Consider the following 25,295-nt stretch of genomic DNA (forward strand, 5'->3'; position numbering starts at 1 on the left):
CAGGCCTCCGGAATTTAAGAGTTTTGAAGAACTGGAGCTTCCAAAGCATTCAAAAGTCAAGAGGCAAACCAGCACGCCAAACGCAACGGAGTTGGAACAGCAGCCAGATATTAATCATAACGACTGGAAAAACAAGCCAATTCATGAGATTCTTCAGAAACTGAATGTGAGTTTCTAAATTCTTGATCTGTGCTGCCTAAGGAAGAAAGTCACAATGGCAATCGTGAATTGTTTCCACGAGGTCTCCCTTTTCTCCTTTTTCAAAATAGGTCAAACACACCAAAGCATGGGCATCTGCAGTAGTGGGCAGATAATGACAAAACGTGGCAATACTGTGACACCATTCCCTGCGTTAGGCATCAGGACACAAGTACATAACGGCAGCGTTTGCCCAGTGTTCTTTGGTTGTTGCATGCCTGTTGGCATTTTGGTCTGCCATAAATATTGCAGCACTGTTCTGACCCAGCTCCCCAAATATGACAAACCCCTCGGGAGTTAACTCAAAGATTCTTTTAATTAGGAGCACCGACAGCCCCAGCAAAAGGTTTCTCTCTCACCACAGGCTAACAAGTCTGTCGGCGGAAGACGAATAGTTGTTTACCATACCTATTCATCTTCACCGCCTGCCTTTTATCCCCAGAGTCAGGGTTGGGCTTCACTAGCAGCGGTGGCTCTTCTGTCCCAAAGACCAGCCCATAGATTTCCACTGCTCTCCTCTCCTCTGCTTTCGGTGCATCAGTGTGTCAGGCACTGGACCCAGCTGTTCCTCCTCTTCCTCGTCAGACACTTCCAGACCTGGGGGCTGTTGACTCTCCATCTGAGGGCTTACGGATGACCCAGGCTCTGTCTCTCTCTCTCTCTCTGCCAGCTCCATTCTCTCTTCCCCCTTGGAGCTCTCAGGTTGCCTTGATGCTGACCCTAACTCTCATGCCTCCTCCTCTTCTTCCTCTGATTTGGCTGCTGGAGGGGTTGGCGGCCGATAGCCCACAACAAGCACCAAGGATGACAATAATTTGGAATTCTCTAGATATTACAAGCCATCAAAAATATTTCACCAAGGAGAGTAGTTTCAGAAACAGATTTCACTTTGCCGAGTCAGTAATCCGTCAATAATCACGCCTTCTGTTTCCCCATGGAAATCTGCCTGTGATTTGGGTTAAAAAACACAGCATTCCAACATGGAGAGTTGGAGTTTTATAGGAGGCTGCAGAGGAAGTCAAGAAGAAAAAGAACCTTTAAGCAACCCATCAGCTCTCACCTCATTTTACCTACCTCGGAAGGCTGGAAGGCTGAGTCAACCTTGAGCCTAGTGAGATTCAAACTGCCAAATTGCAGTCGGCCGGCAGTCAGCAGAAGTAGCCTGCAGTACTGCACTCTAACCACTGCGCCACCGCGGCTCTTAAACAGAAGACTCCCAGCAGTGTCCGGCCCATAGCTCCAAGAAACAGCAGAGTTTGTTCTGTAAAACCTTAGGAGAATCACACCTGTCTCTACTAACCTTTTACAACTTGATGATTATTTCTCCACAGGACTGCAGCTGCGTGGCAACCCAGATCATTCTGCTGAGCATTTTGCTCAAAAGGGAAGGCCCCAATTTTATCACCAAGGAAGGTAGGTTGACAGGAGCCTCTTTTAGCCGATCGGTTAGCGGAACATGAATAGCGAACATGCAGCGCATAAGCGATGTCGCTATCTTACTCAGAGAATGCATGCCAGAAAGTGGAAGGAGCTGTTTCTCACATGAACTCTTTTAAAATCCAGTTAGTCCTCGACTTAATGACCCCAATTGGGATGAGAATTTCCATCGCTAACGGATCCTTTTGTTAAAGCAAGTTGCACTCAGTTTTACAAACCCTCTTCGCCATGGAACCACATGTGTGTTAATCAAATCCTGCTTCCCCTGTTGAATTTTCTTGTTAGAAGCAAGCAGCAGTGTGCAGCAGCAGCCAACAAAGCCAATGTAATCCTAAATTGCATTAACAGAGGGATACAATCAAGATCAAGTAATACCACCATATAAAGCCTTAATAAGACCACACCTAGAATACTGTATCCAATTTTGTTCACCACACTATAAAAAAGATGTTGAGACTTTAGAAAAAGTACCGAGAAGAGCAACCAGGATAATTTGGGGACTGGAGGCTAAAACATATGAAGAACAGTCGCAGGAACTGGGCATGGCTAGTCTAGTGAAGAGAAGGACCAGGGGAGACAGGATAGCAGTTCTTCCAATATTGGAGGGGCTGCCACAGAGAGGAGGGGGTCAAGCTATTTTCCAAGACACCTGAAGGCCAGGCAAGAAATAATAATAGATGGAAACTGATCCAGGAGAGATTCAACCTGGAAATAAGGAGAGATTTTCTGACAGTGAGAACAATCAACCCACGGACCAGAAGTTGCCTTTGGAAGTTGAGGGAGCTTCATCACTAGAGGCTTTCAAGAAGAGATTGGACTGCCATTTGTCAGAAATGGTGTAGGGTCTCTTGCTTGGGCGGGGCACGGTTGGATAACCTACAAGGTCCCTTCCAACTCTGTTAATCTATTTAAAAAGCTGGCTGGGAAGGTTGTAGATGGCAATTCCATGATCCTGAGCCTCTGCAACCCTCCAAAATAAATGCCCCTTGCCACGAGCCCAAATCACCATCACATTACCGTGCAGATTCTGTGACAGTTGTAAATGTAAAGACTGGTGTCATAAGTCACTTTTTTCCAAGCCCATGGTAACTTCAGACAGCCACTAAGCGAATGGTCCTAAGTCAAGGAATTCCCGTAGCTTGTGTGCTCTTGGTGGATGATTTCAAGTTCCATATAAACCGTTGGAGGAAGCCAAGGCCACCTGCTAAGATGAAGCGGAAAGAAGAGTTGTGTTCTCTTTCAGGTTTTGCCATGTATCTTACCTGGCATGTTACATTTAGTGTCGTAGCACACCTGTTACAGGTAATCCTTGACTCACGATTGAGCCCCAAATCTAGGTTGGTAAGTGGGACGTTAAGTAAGTTCCGCCCCCCACTTTTCTCACCACATTTCTTAAGTGAATCACTGCGGTTGTTAAATTAGTCCCACCGTTGTTAAGTGGATTTGGCTTCCCCATTGACTTTGCTTTTCATGTGACCCTGGGACACTGTGACGGTCATAAATATGAACCAGTTGTCAAGCCTCTGAATGTAAATCACGACCATGGAGATGATACAATGGTTATAAGTGTGAAAAATGGTCATAAATCTCATTTTTCAGTGCCGTTGTAACTTTAATGAACCGTTGTAAGTCGAGGACTACCTGTGCATAAAAGAGTGATTTAATAGAGTAGGGTAATACTCCCAATTGGTCTGTTACAGCCCCATCCATTTAAAGATACGTCCCTTGGCCTTTTCAAATGTCCAAAGGCTTTTATTTTAAATGCATTCTAAGAAAAAAACCATCCTCAATTTTCCTAATGAAGGCATCAATCCTTATGCCACCAAAACGTCCTTATCAAACTGTGCACCTTCGTCAGTTTGTGTATCCCATTTACTTTGTTTTATTCCTACTTCAAAGCCTGGTTTGTGTATTCTGATTCTAATTTTGGAACAACTGAGTCTCCTCCCATCGTAGTGGTGTAAGAATGGACTTATTTATTGTTTTGTTGTTCTGAGCATTACATAATAAATAATGAATCTCGAAAGAAGGATTATAGCCAAAACGGTGATTCATAGCATTTCAATAATTCTTCATAGCTCTTTGCTCCTGTTTGGAGCTAATCTACCAAATTCCACCCTCATGGTCCTGTTTTTTTTGTTTTTTATTTTTTTTAAAAAAAAAAGCAATACAAAGAAGAGTTTAGGAGGACCCAGCTAGCACATAAAGCACAAAGCAGCCACAAAACAACATTTATTTACAACCTCAGTATAACATTTTAATCCTGGAATGGTAGTTATTCAGCTGGAATCAAATTATGTAAGTGCAGGCTAGTTTATATTCTGTCAGGGTAGCGTTGCAGGTTACAATTGCTGAAGAAGAAACAGGGGACAACTGTTGATTTCTGCCAGACACCTGAAACGTTGAAATAAAATATCTATACGTGCTTAAATATTTGCATAAACCTGTACTGAAAAGCATGGCCCATTTGCAGTTTCCCGCAGCAGGACCGGCTGGTAATGCTGCTGTTAACCTTTGCAATAAGATAAGCGGATAAAGCAGAATCTCGTAAACGCAACAACTGCAATGAAATCATACCGTTTCCTTCTGTTTTTTTTTTTTTGTCTTTTCCCTTTTATGTACAAATTAGGTACTGTCTCTGATCATATCGAAAGAATCTACCGAAAAGCTGGCAGCAAAAAGTTCTGGTTTGTATCCAATACTTTCCAATTTCATGTTTTTTTTTGTTTTTAATAGCAGATCTGTGCTGATTTTTTCCAGTTTGAGTTGATATACATCTACTGATTTTGCAAAAAAAGACGACCGCTGAAATTCAGAATCATATATCTCAGTGTGCCATGATTGGCTATATAAATCGGTTATGCTTAATTTATAAAAAAAAAAGGAAGGAGGGACCTCTTAGCTGTACATGTCTGTGGAGATTCTCAGTGATCCAGATCATGGTTGTCCCAAAGGTGCTTTTTTTTTCAAGAGGTAACTGGACTTTCTGGTTTTTCTTTGAAGACGGTTTGCTTCTCATCCAAGAAGCTTCTTCAGCTCTGATGGAATAGTAAGGAATGGACGGATTTATATTCCTTGCAGAATGTTCATGACCGCTAATGACTGCAAGGAATATAAATCCTTCTATTTTCCACCATTCAGTCAGAACGGAAGAGGCTTCTTGGATGAGAAGTGAAATGACTTGAAGGAGTCCGAGGATCTTGAGGGATCTTCTCATCCCTCAAACAGTAGGCGGAAAAAAATAAACTACCAGCGAATCCTATAGTAGAGGATTTTATCATTGTACAAGTGGTATTGAGGCGCTTGTTGGTCTGGAAGACACACCAAATATTCAAAACCAACAGGTAGCGAGAAAACCACATGACTTACCACGCGATCCGCTATTTCATCCAGAAGAGATAGCGAGTCTGGAGGCAGCCAAGTTCTTCCTTGCATGTTGACTGCCGGGAGAAGGATGAGCACTGGGATAAGATTTCTGCTTCAAAATCTTCAAATCCCGAAATTCAACGAGTTTTGAAAGCAGTTGAGTGCTAAGTATGACTCTATAGGTAAAGGTTCCTCTCGCACATACGTGCTAGTCGTTTCCAGCTCTAGGGAGCGGTGCTCATTTCCGTTTCAAAGCCAAAGAGCCAGCGCTGTCTGAAGATGTCTCCGTGGTCATGTGGCCGGCATGATGAAACACCGAAGTCGCACGGAACTCTGTTCCTTTCCCATCAAATTGCTCCCTCTTTTTCCACTTGCATTTTTTACATGCTTTCGAACTGCTAGGTTGGCAGAAGCTGGGACAAATAACGGGAGCTCACTCCCGTTATGCGGCGCTAGGGATTCGAACCTCCGAACGGCCGACCTTTCTGATCGACAAGCTCAGCGCCTTAGCCACTGAGCCACCACGTCCCCCTTGACTATATAGCTGAAGATATACTGTAGAACTCATTTTGACAATCCAAAGAGTCCTTCCAATGTTTGATTCCCAATGAGCAGCTCTCATCCCCTGCAGAAAACAAACAAACTAGTGTTCAGAATGCGTGGGCTACTGAGAGGATTTTATTTAGAGTAGGCGTGGAGAGCATCGTCCATCGAACTCCTCTGTTGTGTATCAAATCCAGGTTGGTGCTCCGTTGCAGCGCGGCATGCATTCAGAAATTTGCTGCCTCTTTAGCTCCCCATATTACAACTTTGATAGTCCATGGGAAACAGGTAAAGTGTGCCCAGGTTTGAAACGGTTCTGCTTGAGATGTATGGCTGATTTTGCATTTTGCCGGTATCTGTTCATGGTGTTTTGCCAAAAAGAGAGAAAGAGCGGGGGAAGCTTTGCACTTGATTTTGAAGAGTGTGTGCATCCCATTGTCATCAAACTCAAAATCAGTTTGGCTGATGGATTTTGTGCTAACTTAGCAGACTGTTGCACACTCATTCATTAATTCTGATATGTGACTGTTCCACTTCCGACGCCTGTGTTAGACAATGTGGAGTATCCAGTCCTTTGTTTTCTAGAGTAATATCTGTATTAATAACCAATCACTTTCAAAAACTTTGGTCTGTTTTTAGTCTTAGCATTTTATGTCCTCTCATTTTCTTGTAAGTGCATTCGCACACAAACACACACACAAACACACACACAAGCACACACGGGGAAGCAGAAAGAGAATCCTTCAACTGCCATTTTTGCTAAGATTAGTTGTCCTTGTTGGATCTTTTGTATAAAAATTGTGCATTATTTCCTATAAAGTAGTCAGGAAGACAAACAAACCACCAGCTTTTTTTGGGGAGCAGTGCCATCCTCCAAATTTTGGAGTGTCTTTAAGAAGAAGCTGGAAAAACAAAGAATAATTTCTGAATTCCTTTTTTTTTTCATATTAAACAGTAAAGCTCCTTTGATAACAAAAATGAATCATTATCTTCATTTAATGACCCCATAATCCCTTGCGAGGTAGAGTTTGGGCAACTGAATGGAGCTAGTAGAGTGTGTTTATGGCCGGATGCCCTTCCTGTCACCAGTGCGGAGTTTTATCCAGGAGATATATTCTCAGTGTGCCCAGAGAGAGAAATATCTGCCTCTACCTAGGATCAAACACAGTGTGTGTGTGTTTGATACACAAAAATAAATGCTCCTCATAAATTCGCAAATATAAGAAAAGGTGGGGACAATATGCACATAGGATATTTTTTTCTTTTCTGCTCTTCTCTTCTGTTCTTTCCTTCTTCCCAAATTTTGCCTCCAGTTGCACCTCCAAAAAGATCTAACATTGAAGGAAAATGAGATCACGAAGACAGAAAAAATAAAATAGTCCTGCCATTTTCTAAATTATGTCCTTCTTTATTTCACTCAAGCATTCTCTTCCTGATGTCTAAGCTGTGTAATTCAGGAACAGATGGAGAGATGAATGAATGGGTAATCTAGATACTCTGCTAGCAAAAGCTCATTTTGTTCATTCTAAGAAGAAAAGATTATCCACCCTCATTTAATATGGCCACGATATTTTAGGCGTTTGCATTGATCAAATAATTGTCTAGTCACTTGAAATGTTCATCGTGTGTCAGCTGCCTCTCTGAACCTATCTTTTAATTCCTTATTTATCGGAAAGTAAACTTGTATGTGATGATCTCATTGCCATCTGTGTCCATCATTTAATCTTTTGGCGATCGGCTGAAAGAGGCTGTTGAAAATTATTGACTGCTTAGGAAGAGAGGGATACTCAACGTTTTTTTTTTCAGGACTAGAATTTTGTCAACAGGTGCTAAATAACTTCCATGAGTTTTTTTTTTTCCCTTTTCCGTCCAACAGAAAACCACGTGACTCCTGCTTTCTCGGGGGTTTTCTTGAGAAAGTGAAAGCCTTTGGTTTCCCTTTCATAAATGAAAGAGTGCAATTCGATGGGAAATCAGATTCTGGCCATTCAAAAGGTTCTCCTATGAGATTTTATTTTATTTTTTTTTAAATGCACATTGCCAGGGAAATCTACAGTTCATAAAATAATGGCTACTTACACGATGCCAATCTCGCCTTGATGTCAAGAAGGAACCGCGTTTTCTTTATCACTTATGCAGTTTAATGAACGTTACTCCAATTCAAACCTTAGCATCCTTGCTTCCATAATGGAATTGGTTTAGCTGTGGCTCACCATTCTATAAAGAGGTATCTTGGGTCCTAAATACCATAGACACAGATAGAAACGGTTGATCATTTGGCCGAGGGGAGCAAGAAAATCTCCGTCAAAATTCTTGAATCCCATTAAACTAGCATTTCATTTCCAGCTGGATTGCTTTGTTTTCTACCCTCAGGTCTGTTGTGCGCTTCGCAGCAAGCCTTTTATGTAAGCTAGTGGACAGCCTTGCCCCATCTATTACTAATGTTTTAGTTCAGGGCAAGCAGGTAAGTCTACATTTTTCAGATTACATTCATCAGCTAAATTTAATAAGTAAAATAAAATGAAGGTCCAGCCCCAGGGAATTGGTGCTCTGGTTATACAGTTTCCCAACCCTTTTTAAAGGGTACAGACTCCGCTGAGTTTATTTACAAATGGGGAGAGGGGGGGGGGATGTCAGTTGATTTGGGCAAAGGTTGTCCCCTGAAATTTGGCAACTGTTCTGAGCTGAGACCGTAATTAAGCACACGCTTAGTTAAAACCGATCTCGTTTTATTTCAGCGCTGGGAATTATGTTCATTCCCAGCCAGGAATGAGTCCCAAACAGTCCCTTGAGATAAGCACCCACCTTTCTCTCCTTTGAATTGCTGCCAACAACTAAAGTGCCAAATGAACTATAAATAACCAATCAAAGAACAAGCCCACACAGGGCTTCAAGGATTAATCCAAACAGAACGAATGACTTTGCCTCCTGCAAAGGTTTCTTTGCCTTTGCATGTCCTTTATACCTTAGGGGAGGGGCAATCACCTCCAAAGCTTACTCCCGAGTCACCCCCTTCTGCTTCAGCTGCTCTCACCTTCTAGCAGCTCTGTGCACACACGCATTGGGAACAGGCTCCCCTGGTTCCTCTGCCTTGCTGCTGCCAGACTCCGGAGGCTCCAGAGGCAGCACCCCACTCCCAGATGGTCCTGGCCCCATCTCTGCATCAGACACAGGACCCTCATCCGCGTCCTCTCCAGACTCCTGGACTGATCTCCTTTCATCCCCACTGTCTGATTCCGCTGCCGTCTGCACAGGCTGCCGGCGAACCACAACAGTAACCCCTTAAGCACTTCTTACCAAATTTAGGCAAGGTAACGGCTTTTGAGACCCATGTTGCATTTGCTTTTTATGTTTTTTTTAAAATAAAAATATATGGCCAGTTCTGGCCCCATTGTAGACTTACTGCAGTTTTATAGAGGATTTTTCCATTACGAATATGCAGTCATTTTTGATAGCCCATTCTGGCCTAGCATGATTTGGCACTTTCTGTTGTCCTTTGCTTTTGGCTGTTAGTGTCCTGTCCATCCAGCGTGTCTTCTGTTTGAATCAAAGAGCCCGTAAGGATGTAATGCTGCCTGTCCCATCACGGTTGTCCAGGAAACAAATTATTTCCCTATTTGCGTTCCGTTCCCTCGGAGAGGCGAAGACTTACCGTGGTGAGCGGCCATAATCGATTAACCCTATCTAAAACTAGATTGGTGATGGCCCCAACTACTTGGAGGCCACTCGGTAAGAATTTGGAACCTCCTGAAGTCTTTTCATCCTTCCAAGCGGGACAGACAGCATTATGATTGCAGTGTCATCGAAAGCATGTGAAGAACATTACTAGGACATGCAATTCCTTGCTCGTAGTGGGGACTAGAAAATGTGATTCCTTGCTCGTAGTTGGGACTGTTGCTGCATTAAAATTTAGAACAGAAAATAATATGAAGGGCGGGGCGTAGTCAGTAAGTACTCGAACGTAGAAGCACTTGGATGTATTCCTGCATTCCCCTGGCATGATCTAAATTGATATCCTACAGTAGGCGTGAGCTTAAATGGACTCTGGAGGATGGTAGAGGACAGGAAGGCCTGGAGGAATGTTGTCCGTGAGGGTTGTGATGGGTCGGACACGACTTTGCAGCTAACAACAAAGTCAACGGTTTCTATTTTTCATCCCCTGCTCCTTCCTTCTTAGATTGGAAAGGAACTGAGAACTAGCTGAAGTAGAGGGTTGAGTTAGTCCTTGGTAGTTTGGCAGTCTAGAAAGCCCCTTTCAAATCTGGCAACTCTGTGAGCTACGAGGTCTGTGAGAACTACTCTTGGCCCTGAGGAAAGACCACGAACCCCCTTCAGAGAAGGGACCAGGATAATTTATATATTATTATGCCTGGCAAGTTTTAATCGTGTGACATAAAGAGGAGAGATCAACCTTTTTCGGAACATATGCAATCCCATGTCATTACTGTGCCCTTAGGGAACAAGTTCATTTTTTTAAAAAAAGATGCTCCTTTAATAGAAAATAATAGAGATGTGCAAATCACCCTTTCCCCCATCAGCAATGATTTTAACTCCCCATTCTATGTACGACCCTTTTATCCAACGTCGTTGGAAAGCAGGAGATTTAAGTCAAGGAGATGTAATGAATAAGGACTCCCTCTCTGCTTCCCTGGTTCAGGTTGTACCTCTAATTACTGCTAATATATTCCTTTAGGTGACACTTGGGGCATTTGGCCAAGAGGAAGAAATTATATCTAATCCCTTGTCTCCGGGCGCAATTAAAGACATCATCTACAACAAGTGCAATTTGCAGGACGAGAGGGAAGCTGTTCTTCAACAAGAACTTGTCATTCATATCGGCTGGATCATCTCCAACTCCCCCGAGTTATTTAACGGCATGCTAAAGATACGTGTGGGGTTAGTAAATCACTCTCTTAACCTGTTCTAGTGATGTCTGTGAATCCTTTTATCCCACGTGCACAAATTGAGATGCCAGGCTGACGCGTGTCTCCTGAAAACGCTTGGAGAGAACTTGATAGAGTCTTTCCAAGTTTTACCGCTAAGTGTTAAATATGAATAGAAATAGTCTGAGGAAATTTGAAAATGGAAATGTTCCAGAGTCATGGTTCAGAGCTGTGATGGCTTAAAGCTTAAGAAGCTGAGCTAGAAAGTGGACAGCTCGGGTTGAGGACCTGAGGCCTGCACGAGGGGGCAAGTTCCCATCCTTGCCTCAGCTCCTGCCCACCTAGCAGTTTGGAAGCAATAGCAATAACACTTAGACTTGTATACCGCTTTACAGTGCCCGCTCTAAGCAGTTAACAGAGTCAGCATATTGCCTCAACAATTTTGGGTCCTCATTTTACCCACCTTGGGAGGATGGAAAAAGGGCTCTGAACCTGTTTTCCCACCCCTAACTACTGAGAGCTAGAAGGCTGCTGAGGATCATGTGTTCCTGTGATGACCCAGGGAGTGGCACAAAGCCAACACTGTCAGATAATCAGTAGGAATCCCTTTATTAGCTCCAATTTTGCCCCCCACAATGTCCTGGTTACCTTCTGGCCAGAGAAAATACTCTCCCAGGAACAGCCTTTGGCTGCAGAGAATCAAGTCCAAAACATGGTCAACAAAAACTGTAACTATAAATCCAATCAAGGAAAAATGAGGTAATTAGGGCAGGAGTAAGAATTCCAGGCGTGAAGGCACAGCAATAACTCAGCACGGTTGGGAAGACGCCAAGAACACAGATAAGCAAAGTCAATACAAGATAAACTCACGTTTGCTCCCAGCAGCTGCTGCACTCAGCATGTGTCTCTTTTAAACTCTCTTCCCAGGTGTGCCTAATGAAGGGAATCAGGGCCCTTTCCTCCCCCACAAGCCATGCAACCCATGTTGCTCTCTTCTCTGTTCCTCCCTGCATGCCCTAGGATGAAGAGGGGGTGGGCCTGAGTCTTCCTCTGAACTCCCTCTCCCTTGTTCTACCTCTTCCTGCTCTGCCCAGCCGGACTTTGCCCTTCCCCAATTTCCTCCACATCCAACTCCCTGTCAGCTATTCGTCTTCCTTCTCGGATTCAGATTCTGACAGGGACGTGACAGTTCTCTTTTTATATCTGCATTCATCTTTTAGTCTACAGTAGTTGCCATGTTAGTTGTAATTAGAAATGGAATTTTCCACTTCACACAGAAGCCATAGTTCACAATTCATTTAAAGCGAGGCCTCTGAAGTTTAGGGTGCTTCCCCTTTGATGCCAGTCAGTAGTGTGTTTGTAGATTGCAATTTTACTCCTTTAGCTTCTCACAAGTTCAGGCTTAGTAGGTATATCTGACAGCTACACCTGCACTACCATTTCAGCATAGAAGTGAGAGGTGATAGGTATGGTGTGAGCTCCTCAGTTACAGCTTTACAAGTGGCCTTTATATGATTCTAAACAAACCTTTAAAATGAAGTTCATTTTTTTTAAAGCTTTACGACGCTATATCTTCTGCTTGATAGTTAATTTACCTTCCCACGCTAAATTTAAATCTGGTTCCAGGTGCCTCTTGCGAATTTTTCCCTTGAAATTCTTTAAACCATAATACCATACAATCAATTTATGCTCACCTCTCTCCATAAATAATCCAACCCCCAAACACCACTTTCATTATTTGTCCTAGATGAAAAATACCAACCTTTCCCACTTAAACCGGATATAAAGAACTGTGAATTTACCTGCAGCAGTAAAATGGGGTGACAGACATTCATACTCCTAATTTAAATCCATCTTTAAAATCTTTTTTTACATGAACGTACTCATTAAATCAAATCTTTTCGTTTTACTTGGCTGCTGTATTGCTAAAAATAGCGTGCCTTGTCTGCCAGAAAGCCAAGAGTATTTTTGCTTGGTTGGAACTAGGTTTTCATTCATGATTAAAAGCCCTAGTGTACCAGTGTGCCGAAACTAGGTAAGATAATCAGGACTAGCACTGGTGACGTTACCTAGTTAGGTAATGAAACGTCTGCAAGAAAACAACCAAGCTCAGAGATCACCAAGCACTCCTCATTTCAATCCTCAGCTACCCCTATTCTCCTTTATTCGTCCTCTTTTAACAGCCTCATAATCCCTTGCAGGGTGTGGAGTCTGAGCAACTGAATGGAGTTGAGTGTTTACTGGACGGATGCCTTTCCTGTCACCAATGCGGAGTTCTTTTTCAGCAGATATATTCTCAGTGTGTCCAGAGAGAGGAATATCTGCCTCTACCTAGGATCAAACTCACAGCCTCTTGGCCACCACACCACTCCATATTCTTCTTTATTGGCACTATTAAATCTCAGGGTGTACTGAGCTTGAAATATTTCTACCAATTATGAAACGGGATTGTTATCGTTTATATTTGTCGATGGAGATTCTCAGTCACTCAGGTCACGGTTGTCCCAAGGGTACTTTTTCAAAAGGCAACTGGACTTTCTTTTTCTTCCCCTTGAAAACGTTTCACTTCTCATCCAAGAAGCTTCTTCGGTTCTGAACTGAGCTGACGAAGCTTCTTGGATGAGAAGCGAAACGGCTTCAAGGAAAAATCAAAGCCCAGTTGCCTTTTGAAAAAAGCACCTTTGAGATGATCATTATTCGGTCACTATATCCCACGTGATTCGGGGTTGAAACTGCAATTATGTTGTGGACAGTTTTGTTTCTTAAAGGGAGAAACAGCAAATCATAACTCAGTGCCTGAATGAGTATTACTTTTTTTGCCATTACTTGACCCCGAGTAGTTGTTTGAACATGAATTAATAATGCATCAACACCGTTTCAGTCATGCATGTTGGACAGAGATAGTTGAAGGGTATTCTGGGCTTCCTTTTTTATAACCACAGATAACTCCTGCTTCGATACTAAGAGGTCTCCTTGGAGATGCCCACATGAACAGGTTGAAGCGGGGAAAAGTGGGAGTTTGGATAAGTCAGGTGACTGGTAATCAAATCCATGGAGCTTTATGTCCTGATAAATAGGTTTCAAAATTCCTTTCCAACCAGAGGAACAAATGGCAACTTAAAGAAGAGGAAATTTATTACCCAATAAGCTTTTATGGACTAGCATCCATCAGGGGATGAAATATTAGCCTTCTTTTCTGTCAACACGCCTTACTCTTTCTCCCCTGTGCTCACCCTGCAGAGGCTCAAGCCATAATCTTTTTCTTCTTTGAAGTCATTATTTCTGCCATGATCAAATACAGGCCCTTTCTCTGGAAATGATTTCCTTGCACGGGCCTGTCCCCGAAGACAGAAGGAGTTAGTTCTTTCTGAAAGAGCATTTACCTGTCTATTCAAGGGAACTTTTTCCTCCTCCGCATGTCATTTAATTGCTATTAAGAGATAAACCTTTTCCTTTTTTACAAGCTGCTTTAAAAGCTGCGGTTAGACATCAAATGCTTGCTTGGGTGTTAATGAGGAACGGATGGCACTGGGGATATGGGAATTGCTTGGTTGACAGGCCCAAAACATAGCTCTATGTCCCTTTACTTCCGCTCTTTCCATACTTGACAGCTTGTTAATGGGGCTCTTGAGAAGTCCTGGGGCTGGCTTGGGATGCCCCTGTTTAAAAGGACCATCTAAATATGTGGATAAAACATCAATTTTTATCTTCACGCTTAAACCCTGAACATCAATGGATTGATCTTAAGAGTATGTGAATGAAAACTCAACCATCCAGGCCAGAGGTATCTAAAAAAGGTTAAAATCGTGGCAACTGGACCAACATTTATTAAACAGAGACGTTTCGTTACTCCTCCGAGTACATATTACGTTGCATATTGTATTTACATACTGCATTTCATTTTGGGGAGAAATCCCTTTGCAGTTGCTATGCCATAGGTTAGTCTCTGCCTAACCAAATATACATTTTGAAGTAACTGAAGAAGTTGATGAGTATTGAAATTCCTCCGTTGAATAAATTTTGGTCTAGTTGCCATGATTTTAACCTTTTTTTTTTTTTTAGATCGATTGGGGAGATTTTCAGCCATCATTCTGCCTTACCTTGAGCATCTCTTCTCCATGGTTGCCCCCCCCCCACACACACCTGTTTCACCTTGCATATTTTACAACATCTTCAATAAACAAAATTCCTGGGCAATAGCTGGAAAAGAAGCCAGCTGCCCTTAATTAAGATCACCCTTAATTGCCTTTTAAGTTAATGCACATTATTGCAAATTAATTTGGAGATATTAAAGAGTCTCTGATACCATCCTTTTATTAAAATATATAGGCCTGAGATATGCCTGGATGAATGAACAGGAGGTGAGTCCTGTTAGATACGATGTTAAGGACTATGGCAGAACTGCTAATAAGAAGCACTGAGGCAAAGGAATTAGAACAGTGTCCTGAGAAGCAGGTGTTTAATTCATGAAATTTTATTGTGCTCCCAAAATTGCATTTCATTGTTTTAACTTTTATGATTTGGTCTTGAACTGAAATAAAATTGTTCGTTTCTCTGTTTGAGGGATCTCCTTTTGTATAAAGAGAGCTTTTTGCCCTTGTTACTAGTTGAAAGATGCAATCATCGTGACTAGTAACCACGAGTAAACCTTATTTTGCATGAATTCAGGTAACCCAATATCTTGTAGCAACGATTTCACAACCTTGCATTTCCCTTCTTTTGGATTCTTTGGATGTTATCCATCAACATTGGAGTCGGGGGTGGTGGGGAAATGGGAGGATAATGTTTAATGTTTAATTATCATAAAGGATAAAACGGCTGGACTCATTGGGTACAAGATGGGCGGCAAAGAAATCTGATGAATAAGTAAATAAAATACAGAATAAATATAACAGAATAACAGAGTTTATGAAGGGACCTTGGAGGTCTTCTAATCAAACTCCTGCCCTATACTATTTCAGACAAATGGGTGTTGTATCTCTTCTTAAAAATTTCCAGTGGAGGCAAGTTGTTCCACTGATTAATTGTTCTAACGGTCAGGAAATTTCTCCTTAGTTCCAGGTTGCTTCTCTCCTTGATTGGTTTCCACCCATTTCTTCTTGTCCTTCCTTCAGGTGCCTTGGAGAATAGCTTGACTCCCTCTTCTTTGGGGCAGCCCCTGAGATATCGGAACGCTGCTATCATGTCTCCCCTAGTCTTTCTTTTCACTAGTCTAGACATACCCTGTTCCTGCAACCGTTCTTTATATGTTTTATATAAAATCAGGCTGAACAAAGGAGCAAGTCAGGCCTTTCTTAAGTCACCTCCCAAATTTAAACTGTTTTTGTTTTTTTCATCAAGTTTTGTTATCTGTAAGTTAGATTTTCCCCCCCTCTTTGTTCCAAATAGTAACTGCAAATGGTATTTTGGGGTTGAAAATGTTTGTGGGTTGTTTTGGAAGGAGGAGATGAGAAAATCTCATTTGTACGCTGCCTTCCATGACACGTACATCCAGATCTGTAAGTCCATAACTGCCAACTAGTATCCTACTCTGACCCTGTCACTCAGTTTCAGATATGTGATGTCCTCAAGATTTCCTTAAGTGTCATTTTTTGTTACTTCAGAAGAAGAAGCCTTTAGCAGCCTAGGTCTCTGTCAGCCAGAATGTTTGCATCTGCCCAAATCCGTTAAGCTGTCCCTTGCCTCCCCACCCCACTCCAAAGATGCAATCCTGTATTTTTGCATCAACACAACTCGGTGTGGGTATGGAGGAGAATTTTAAAACATGTAATGAAGGATTAGAGCTGTTTCTTTTCTCTCCTCTCTGTCTCTGTGTCTCCCCCACCCTCTCTCTCTGTCTCTGTCTCTGCCTCTCTCTGTCACTCTCTCCCCCCTCTCTCTCTGCCTCTGTCTCTCTCTCTCTCTTCCCCCACCCTTTCTCTGTCTCTGTCTCTGCCTCTCTCTCTGTCTCTTCCCCATCCTCTCTCTCTCTCTCTCTTTCTCTCCCCCACCCTCTCTCTCTGTCTCTGTCTCTGCTCTCTGTCTCTTCTGTCTCTTCCCCACCCTCTCTCTCTGCCTCTCTCTCTCTCTGTCTCTCTCTCTCTCTCTCTCCCCCCCCCTCTCTCTGTCTCTGCCTCTGCCTTCTCTCTGTCTCTCTCTGTCCCACCCTCTCTCTCTGCCTCTCTCTCTGTCTCTCTCTCTCTGCTGTCTCTCTCTCTCTCTCTCTTCTCTCTCTCTTCTCTCTCACCCCCCTCTCTCTCTCGTCTCTCTAATTTCCCCTTAATTTCTACTGCAACCAGTTGGCCTCCGTCAACAGGGAGACTGAAGGCTGGAGCCAATGATGTCTCTTGCATAAATTCCCTTGACCCGGTGCCTTGAGATATAGTCCGGCTGAAACGAGTCATCGCAAGGGAGTCTTCCACAAATTGTAGCCATAGATACACGTAGGACTCTGTCCCACCACCACCCATGCGCCCCGGGTGTTTTCGTCTCATGTATTCCTTCCTATTTGCTTTCAAATGGGGAAATAAAAACAGAGTTGGAGGGTTGTGTGTGTGTGTGTGTGTGTGTGTGTGTGTGTGTTTTGTTTTTAGGGATTCAATTTGTCCAGTTATGAGGGTGCTGCCGTAACCTCGTTGACGTTTTGTGTAAAGTTATGTGGATCATGTCTATATGTTTACTTCTGTCACGTTCTCCTCATAAGCTAAACAAATAGTCCATTATGAGTAAGTGAGTGAGTGAGTAAGAGAGACAGAGAGGGAGTGTGTGTGTGTATATATGTGTGTGTGTGAGACAGAGAAGGAGATGGAGTGGGGATTAAGGAGTGAGTGAGAAAAAGAGGGAGGGAGGACAGAGAGAGAAGGAGATGGAATGGAGGGAGGGAGGGAGAGGGAGAAGAGAGAGAGAGAGAGAGAGAGAGAGGATTGAAGTACTATATACAGTGTGGTAACCTTGTCCTAGCTTGTGTATTTTGCACATGGCTGAAAACTTCAATAAACAGTTGATAATGATGTGTTCCCCAGCCAGTTTCTGGGAAATTAATATTATTTTAAAATGGGGAATTTAGAAGACAGATAGAAATTTACAAATAAACCCTTGGTGACTCAGGCTAAATAGACACAGGTTTCTGACAGGCAGCCTTAACTGTCAAAAAAGATGAACAATCTTTAGAGAAAGAATCAAGGAAAAGCTTTGACGGGAAAGAACCTGGGAACTTTCTATTGGCTTTAGGAGCAAATACTAAGGCTGAGCTGGGACTCAGAGGAGCTTTTTCCCCCCCTGAATTCTGGATTTAGCTCTCTAGCCTCCTCTAGCCCCTCCTTTATAACTCACTGAAGGAGCTAGATCTAAGGGTTCAAGTCGAGAATAAAACAGATCCTACAAGCTTGATGTCTGCCTAACCTGAGTTTAAGTCAACTTTTCTCAACCACGAGTATATACAGGTAGGCAGGTAGTCCTCAACGCACAAATTACAATGGAGCCCAACATTTCTGTCGTTAACCAAGACAGTTGTTGAAAGTTGAAATTCTTGACTTCAGGAAGCACAAAGAGGGCGAGGCAGGGGTAGGTAGATCGCCCAGGTGATTTGAACCATCTAAACTATTTCTTCCCAAGTGGTTGTCTTGTTGCCTTGGCCCCAGCATGGCTAATAAAATGTGTAATTTTAATTGTGCTTGTCAAGAAATAGGACTTACTGCATGTAAACAGAATTTCATTCATTGAATAAGCAGAAGCAAAGCCTTTTTTTGCTTTCTCTAAATAAATACACAACCAAAACAGTCAATTCGGGCTAATCCTCAAAAGCAGAGCCAGACTGAAGCCTGCTTTGTACTTAAGGAGAACAGTTCATCAAGAAATCCCAGGATTTTGATTAGATTGGCTTTTTCTTCCTAGCTTAATTTTTTTCAATAATAAGATGACAATCCTCGGGAAAAATTATCTCATATCGTCCTTTAAGCATACTGTGTTGTCTTTTTCCATGCATGACATCATTTAACACCCATTACATATGTTGCTTCTCTTCTAAATAATCATTTTATGTTTGTAGAAGCATATTGGATTGGTCATACTTTGGTATTTTGGGGGAAGGCTGCAGCCCCAAAGCATTTTGAAGCCCTGATGGCGCAGTGGTTAGAGTGCAGTATTGCAGGTTGACTCTTCCCACAGCCAGGAGTTCGATTCTGATCAGGCTCAAGGTTGACTCAGCCTTCCATCCTTCTGGGGTTGGTAAAATGAGGACCCAAATTGTTGTGGGGGCAATAGGCTGACTCGGTAAAACCCCTTAGAGAGGGCTGTAAAGCACCGTGAAGCGGTACATAAGTCTACGTGCTATTGCTAAAGAGCCATGGTGGCACATTGTTTAGAATGCAGTATTGCAGGCTAACTTTGCCCACTGCCAGGAGTTCGATCCTGACCAGCTCAAGGTTGACTCAGCCTTCCATCCTTTGGAGGTCAGTAAAATGAGGACCCAGATCGTTGGGAGGCAAAATGTCGACTCTGTAAACCACTTAAGAGAGGGCTGCAAAGCACCATGGAGGGGTTTATAAGCCTAAGGCAGGGGTCAGCAACCGGCAGTTCTGGAGCCACATGCGGCTCTTTTGGCTCTCTGCGGCAGCTCCCTCTTGGCTGATCCCACGACTGGGTGGCCCCTTCCCTCCCCGTCACTTCTCGCCTGGCCTGAGAAGGTAAGGGTGATGGCAGCGGGATAGTGAACTCACTCCATATTCCAGAGCAGGAGGTGACTGGGTGGGAGTGAGCGATGTCGAGTTGGCCACGCCCACCCAGTCACACCGTATGGGAAGCGGGCCCAAATGGCTCTTTGAGTGTTTTAAGGTTGCGGACACCTGCCCTCTCCCCTCTTTGGAAGAGCTTTTTAGCTCCTGCTGCCTTAAGAAAGTTCAAAACATTCTCAAAAATCCACCTCATCCTGGGCACCCAACTATTACCATCTGGCAGATGGTACCGAATAATAAAAACAAGGACAAATAGGCTGAAAAACAGCTTCTGTCCCAGCTCTTTTGAATTCTGATGTACAGTGCAATATTAATGCAATATCAGGGGTTTTAAGTTCAATGTGTAGAGGGCGAAGGACGTGTGTTTGTGTGTTTTTTCTTTCATGCTCATGGTCATGATGTGCAATGAAGATGGTGTTTGATTTCGTTGCGATGACAATGAAGTAAAGTAAGCTAAACTAAGGGCAATTGCTATTAAGCAACTCAGGTTTTCAGCACTATCGCATCCAAACAGAAAAGATGCTAAGACAGTCGTGATTTCAACTCCGAGACCTGTTTTCATTCCTTTACATTGGGTTTATTGTGGCAGAGAGGAGGGCAATTTCCCAGTTCCTAAATAACTCCCCCATGTTTTCCTTTGTCAGATGGATTGTGCACGCGATGAAATACGAACTGAAAATCCGAGCAGGGGAGATGCCCCCCGTGGATTTATACCAGTTGTCACCCAGCGAAGTGAAGCAGCTTCTTCTGGATATCCTTCATCCACAGCAGCAAGGGAGGTAAGCCCGGTCTTTTGTGATTTTAAATCTGCGGGCGGGGGAAACAGAAGAAGGCACCAGATGAGCCCTATTTCCCGTTCCTCGTCTACACGAAAGTGGTTTGCTCTAGCATCAGTTTTTGTTAACTTCAGCTACCAGCGTCCATCACCTGTATTGGGACTTGCATCAGAGGTGGCGTTCAGCAGGTTTGGACTAGTCGCAGAAATTTTGAGTAGTTCAGAAAACCGGCAAATCCCACCTCTGACTGGCCCCGCCCCCATCTATTCTCTCCAATCTGATTGGCTGGGTCTTCTTTGGTTGCCCTGCGCAGGAGAACGGAACTGGAAAGCAGGTGAGTGGGCTGGGGAGGGAAGGGGGATTTTGCGGTATCCTTCCCCTGCCACGCCCACCAAGCCCACCTAAGCCACACCACTACCCCCACCAAATGATGTCCACAGAACCAGTAGTAAAAAATTTTTTTGAATCCCACCACTATTTGCATATCTACTTTGAGACCAGGCAGGGAGCCATCATAAGCCAAGACCGGATCTTTCAAAATACTGCATCCGGTTTTGGTTGCCATGCTATAAAAAAGATGTTGAGACTCTTGAAAGAATGCAGAGAAGAGCAACAAAGAGGATTAAGGGGCTGGAGGCTAGAATATATGAAGAACGGTTGCAGGGACTGGGTATGTCTAGTTTGATGAAAAGAAGGATTAGGGGAGACATGATATCAGTCTTCCAGTACTTGAGGGGCTACCCCAAAGAAGAGGGAGTCAAGCTATTCTCCAAAGCAACTGAAGGCAGGACAAGAAGCAACCAGTGGAAAGTAATCAAGGAGAGAAGCAACTTAGAACTAAGGAGGAATTTCCTGACAGAACAATTCACCAGTGGAACAACTTGCCTCCAGAAGTTGTGGATCTCCAACACTGGAAGTGTTGGATATTCACAGACACCTAATCGGAGACTCATTATTAACTAATTGGAAGAAAATACGGAAAAAACACTATTGAAAAATACCAATTTGGATTTCAACAATGGAGGCGATGATTCACCCAAAGAATCTGGATATCATTAAAATGATTAAATATAAGGACCTATTGGATACACAAGAAAATTTGAAATCGCGGCAAGAACTTCAAGAGCGGGGACTAAAATTGATCAGTGGGCATATCTTCAAATTCAAAGTAGATATAAACAGGACAAGAAAGAATTTGGAATTAACAATAAACTCCAGCAATTAGATAAAATTTTATTAGGATCAGGCAAAAGAAATATAACAAAATTTTATAATTAGTTATTAGAATTAGAAGAAGAAATTGTAAAAGGGAACATGATAGCCTGGAGTAGGAATATAGGATGTAGCATCACCATAACAGAATAGGAAAAGGTCTGGGGTAGAAATAATAAAATTACAAAATCGGTAGCATACAAAGAAAACGCCCATAAAATGTTTTATAGATGGCACCTTCCTCCTTTGAGATTAGCGAAGATGTACCCCAATATGAGTCTGAATTGCTGGAAATGCAAAAAAAAAAAAAAAAAGAGGGAACTTTTTTCCATATGTGGTGGTCCTGTACAGAAGCTCAAAAATATTGGCAGAAAATTAGAAATTGGCTGGAAGAAATGACAAGAGAACAGATTGAATTCAAACCAGAGTCCTTTCTATTAGGGATCTTTGATAAATAAATATCAAAAAAAGTGAAATATATTATAATACACATTTTGACAGTGGCCAGATTGGCTTTTGCATAATGTTGGAAGCAGCCTCATGTTCCATCAGAGATGATAGAAGACATTTACTGACATTTACTTCTATCCTCTCTTCCCTGTGGATGCCAACGATGCTTGTGGAATCATTATTAGCTTATCTGTTCCATTCATGTGCCACAAAACAAACTCATTGGAAACTGAGAATAATGCAAGTAGCCCTAGACTGACAACTGCAATTGAGCCCACCACTTAAAGTTTTTTAAGGGAGACAATATCAGGGTTCCAAGTATTGCACCCATAGCAAATGAAACTCCGAGGCAGGTAGATTCCTCAAAGAATCTGTTAAGGGAACTTTGCTCAATTTTACGACTTTTCTTGCCACCGTTGTTAAGTGAGTCACTGCAGCTGATAAGTTAGTAACCCAGTTGCTAAGTAATCGGGCTTCCCTGTCAACTTTGCTCATCAAAAGATCCCAAAAGGGGATCCCATGATGTATCCCATGTTAATGCAAGAAGAATTAACTTACCAAGGGGTATTTTGTTCCTGAAGACCAGAGAACCTTCATTTATAATGAGAAAGATCGGAGGTGAGAATGGCTGGAGGAGCGAGAGTTCTCCCTCCGATGGAGGGTCCTGTCACCAATTCACAACTAGAGGCAGTAGTTGAGCTACTTACCAGCCACTTGTTTAGCTTAGTTACAAAGGCACTGCAAAAAAGGACTGGTGGCAATGGTTCATATTTATGACGGTTGCCATATCTCGGGGTCATGTGATCTCCATTTGCGACCTTGTGACAAAGCAAAGTCGATGAAGAAGCCAGATTCATTTAACAACTGTGGCCAATAACATGGGGCAAAACTTACTCAACAACAGTCTTGATTAGCAACAGAAATTTTGGCCTCCCTTGTAGTCGTAACTCGAGGACTACCCATATTCCTGCCAGCTCCACCCAGCTCTTGTTCCACATTCACGTCTCTTTTATACATTTCTCCCATCTGTGATTTGGTACCGAGAACGAAAATGAGGTCATCTCTCTTGTATGCTAAAATCAGAACGTAGATTTTATTGGACTCTTTATCTTGGCACCTCGTTTTCTATTCCGTTTGAAGATTTGTGAATTTGAACCCCCCTACAGAAAAGTGAGGTCGAACTTTTGCAAAACTTAAACTTTCTATCAACTGGGGATATTTTAAAGTTGCTAACGTTTTTGGCATCTACTGGGGGGGAGAGGGGGAGAGCTCACTTTTTGTTCCTTCCTCAAACAACATCGTCTGTTGCAAATTTGATGCGGGTGTTTTGCAAAAAGTGCTGCTTTTAAAATAACTGAACATTTGGCGTGTAAAATTCACTGCCAAATACATTTATGTATATAAATGCGTGTCTGATACCGGCACCTGCTTCCGTCACCCCACCCCATCCGCCACATAAAGGGCATTACTTAATTTTCTATTTGCTACCAGCTCCTGCTATTATTGATAAAATTGAATGTGTGTGTGTGTGCGTGTGTGTGTGTTTTCTGCTGAGGAGGGTGAGAAGATGGTAAATGTCACACTTCTTTTTTTTTTTTCTCAGTCACTTTCAGTCCCTTGCTACTTAAGAAGATTGAATTCTTGAAGAAAACAGTCTAAGCCCTTATTTATCCTTAGAGCTTGGATTTCATTCTTCCAGCTTAGCATCCAATGATTCTGTTGCATGAATCAAAACACAGCCTGCTTGACAGCTAATCTAGGATAGCTTTTGCCCTAATTTTCTTTTTTAAAAAGTACAATGTCATTGGACCCCTGTTTTCAGGACAACTTTTTCTCGCATTATCTCTTTTGGCTCTGAAGCAGAGGTGATATTCAGCCGGTTCTGACCAGTTTTGGAAAACCATTAGTGGAAATTTTGAGTAGTTTGGAGAACCGGCAAAACCCACCTCTGATTGGCCCCGCCCCTGTCTATTCTCCGCCTCCCATTGAGTCCCAGCTGATTGGCTGGGTCTCCTTTTGTTGCCCTGCACAGGAGAACGGAGCTGGAAAGCAGGTTAGTAGGGTGGGAAGGGAATGGGGATTTTGCAGTAACCTTCCCCTGCCACGCCCACCAAGCCACGCCCACAGAACTGGTAGTAAAAAAATTTGAACCCCACCACTGGTCCAAAGCTATAATAAGTTCTTCAAAATGAAGAAATATGTTTTCATTCTCTGCTGTTTTCAGTTGTCCTCCATTTTAGGGTTTCTTCTTGTTGTTGTTGTGCCATATCCATCATCGAACATTGGCAATCATATTGGCGATCCTATTTTTATTAACAGCTGCATGAAAAAGAGATGCTGAGTTTTGTTCAAATTAGGGTTTTTAGCCATTCATACAAGACCCAGCAACAAAAGATATCTGTCCTTCCTTCCCATTATTTCTTGTCTCCTCTTGCCATTATTTCATGAAGTATTGCACTTATGTGATTAGGCACAAATATGTGCCTATGATTCTGAAGCGGCTGTTACACAGGGCAAGCAAAACAAAACTGCCGGTAACCCTGGGGAGGAAAGAGACAAATAACCCAAACTAGATTGTTGTCATTTCCCTGGTGTGAAGAGAAGCCCATATATGAGTATAATAAAGAATAACAGAGTTGAAAAGGACCTTGGAGATTTCTGGTTCAACCACCCCACTCAAGCACGAAACCGTATACCATTTCAGAGAAATAATTATCCAATTTCTTGTTAAAAACTTCCAGTGTTGGAGCTTGTACAACTTCCGGAGGCAAGTTGTTCCACTGGTTAATTGTTCTAACTGTCAGGAAATTCCTCCTTAGTTCTAAGTTGCTTCTCTCCTTGATGAGTTTCCACCCATTGCTTCTTGTCCTACCCTCAGGTGCTTTGGAGAATAGCTTGACTCCCTCTTCTTTGGGGCAGAATAGATTAACCTCCTCTTTATAACGAATAAAATTATTGGTTATGTTACATGGTACTGTTTTCAGTAGAAAGAGCAGATTTGAAGCCTTCTTAGATAAGCAGAATGTTAAAAGACACTGAGTCAGCCTATAGTAAGCTCACTTCACGTTTATATCAGATCCTGCACTACTGCGGTAAAGATTCTGTTGCAATGTATACTGCTTTCGTAAGCACTGTGTCATTTCAGAGGGTATATTAACCTATAACTTGTGTGCTTAGGGTCTCTTCTGCCTTCTTTTAGTGAAAAGGCTTGTGACCACTGTAGTTGTGCATGCCAATAAATGAAGCTCTGTTGCATCAGTTTGCAAAAATACTCTGGCCCCTGATTTGAGTACCTCAGATTTTGATGTGACATCATTTACATCAATTTACACCAGGTCCTTAATGGATGATTTAAAATGATGCCTATTATGTCCTTTGCTCAAATTCTGCCATTTTGGGCAAAAAATAAATAACCCCCAGCCTTTTTATATTCTCTTAATTCAGTGGGTTTCCTGAAGAACAGACATATCTTTTCCCCAATTTGCTATTTTCAAAGGAGATTTCATCGTACACATTCGCTAAACAGAACTTGTGACAGTAATTTCCTAAATAAATTATCCTTCTAATTCTGGAAGGGCAATGGAAACTAAGATTAAAGTGCAGTTAAAAGCTGTGCTTTAATTTTCATGGCTTGACAAGAGTGTGAAAATGGAAAAAGCTAAGATAACTTTCAACTATTCAAAGCTTTGAATTCATTCATCAGATTAACTTTCAGTTGT

General features: G+C 42.5%; 1 protein-coding gene across 5 annotated transcripts in view; it reads left to right on the plus strand.

Moving 5' to 3' along the window:
* The window catches only part of PHKB (phosphorylase kinase regulatory subunit beta), a 104,333-nt gene that overhangs the window by 72,088 nt on the left and 6,950 nt on the right, over positions 1-25,295 (plus strand). For 3 of the 5 annotated variants that reach the window (XM_026713996.2, XM_087940664.1, XM_026713994.2), the window contains 6 exons: positions 4-166; positions 1,530-1,611; positions 4,265-4,322; positions 7,918-8,008; positions 10,238-10,440; positions 19,783-19,917. In XM_026713996.2, coding sequence (XP_026569781.1) covers positions 4-166; positions 1,530-1,611; positions 4,265-4,322; positions 7,918-8,008; positions 10,238-10,440; positions 19,783-19,917 — 732 coding nt within the window. Of the gene's footprint in view, positions 1-3; positions 167-1,529; positions 1,612-4,264; positions 4,323-5,741; positions 5,833-7,917; positions 8,009-10,237; positions 10,441-19,782; positions 19,918-25,295 lie in introns of all 5 variants that reach the window. The other 2 variants (XM_087940665.1, XM_026713995.2) reach the window with 1 other exon arrangement.

Source organism: Pseudonaja textilis, chromosome 11, assembly GCF_049901715.1.
Source record: "Pseudonaja textilis isolate UNSWEBS1 chromosome 11, rPseTex1.2, whole genome shotgun sequence".
NCBI classification, from domain to species: Eukaryota; Metazoa; Chordata; class Lepidosauria; order Squamata; family Elapidae; genus Pseudonaja; species Pseudonaja textilis.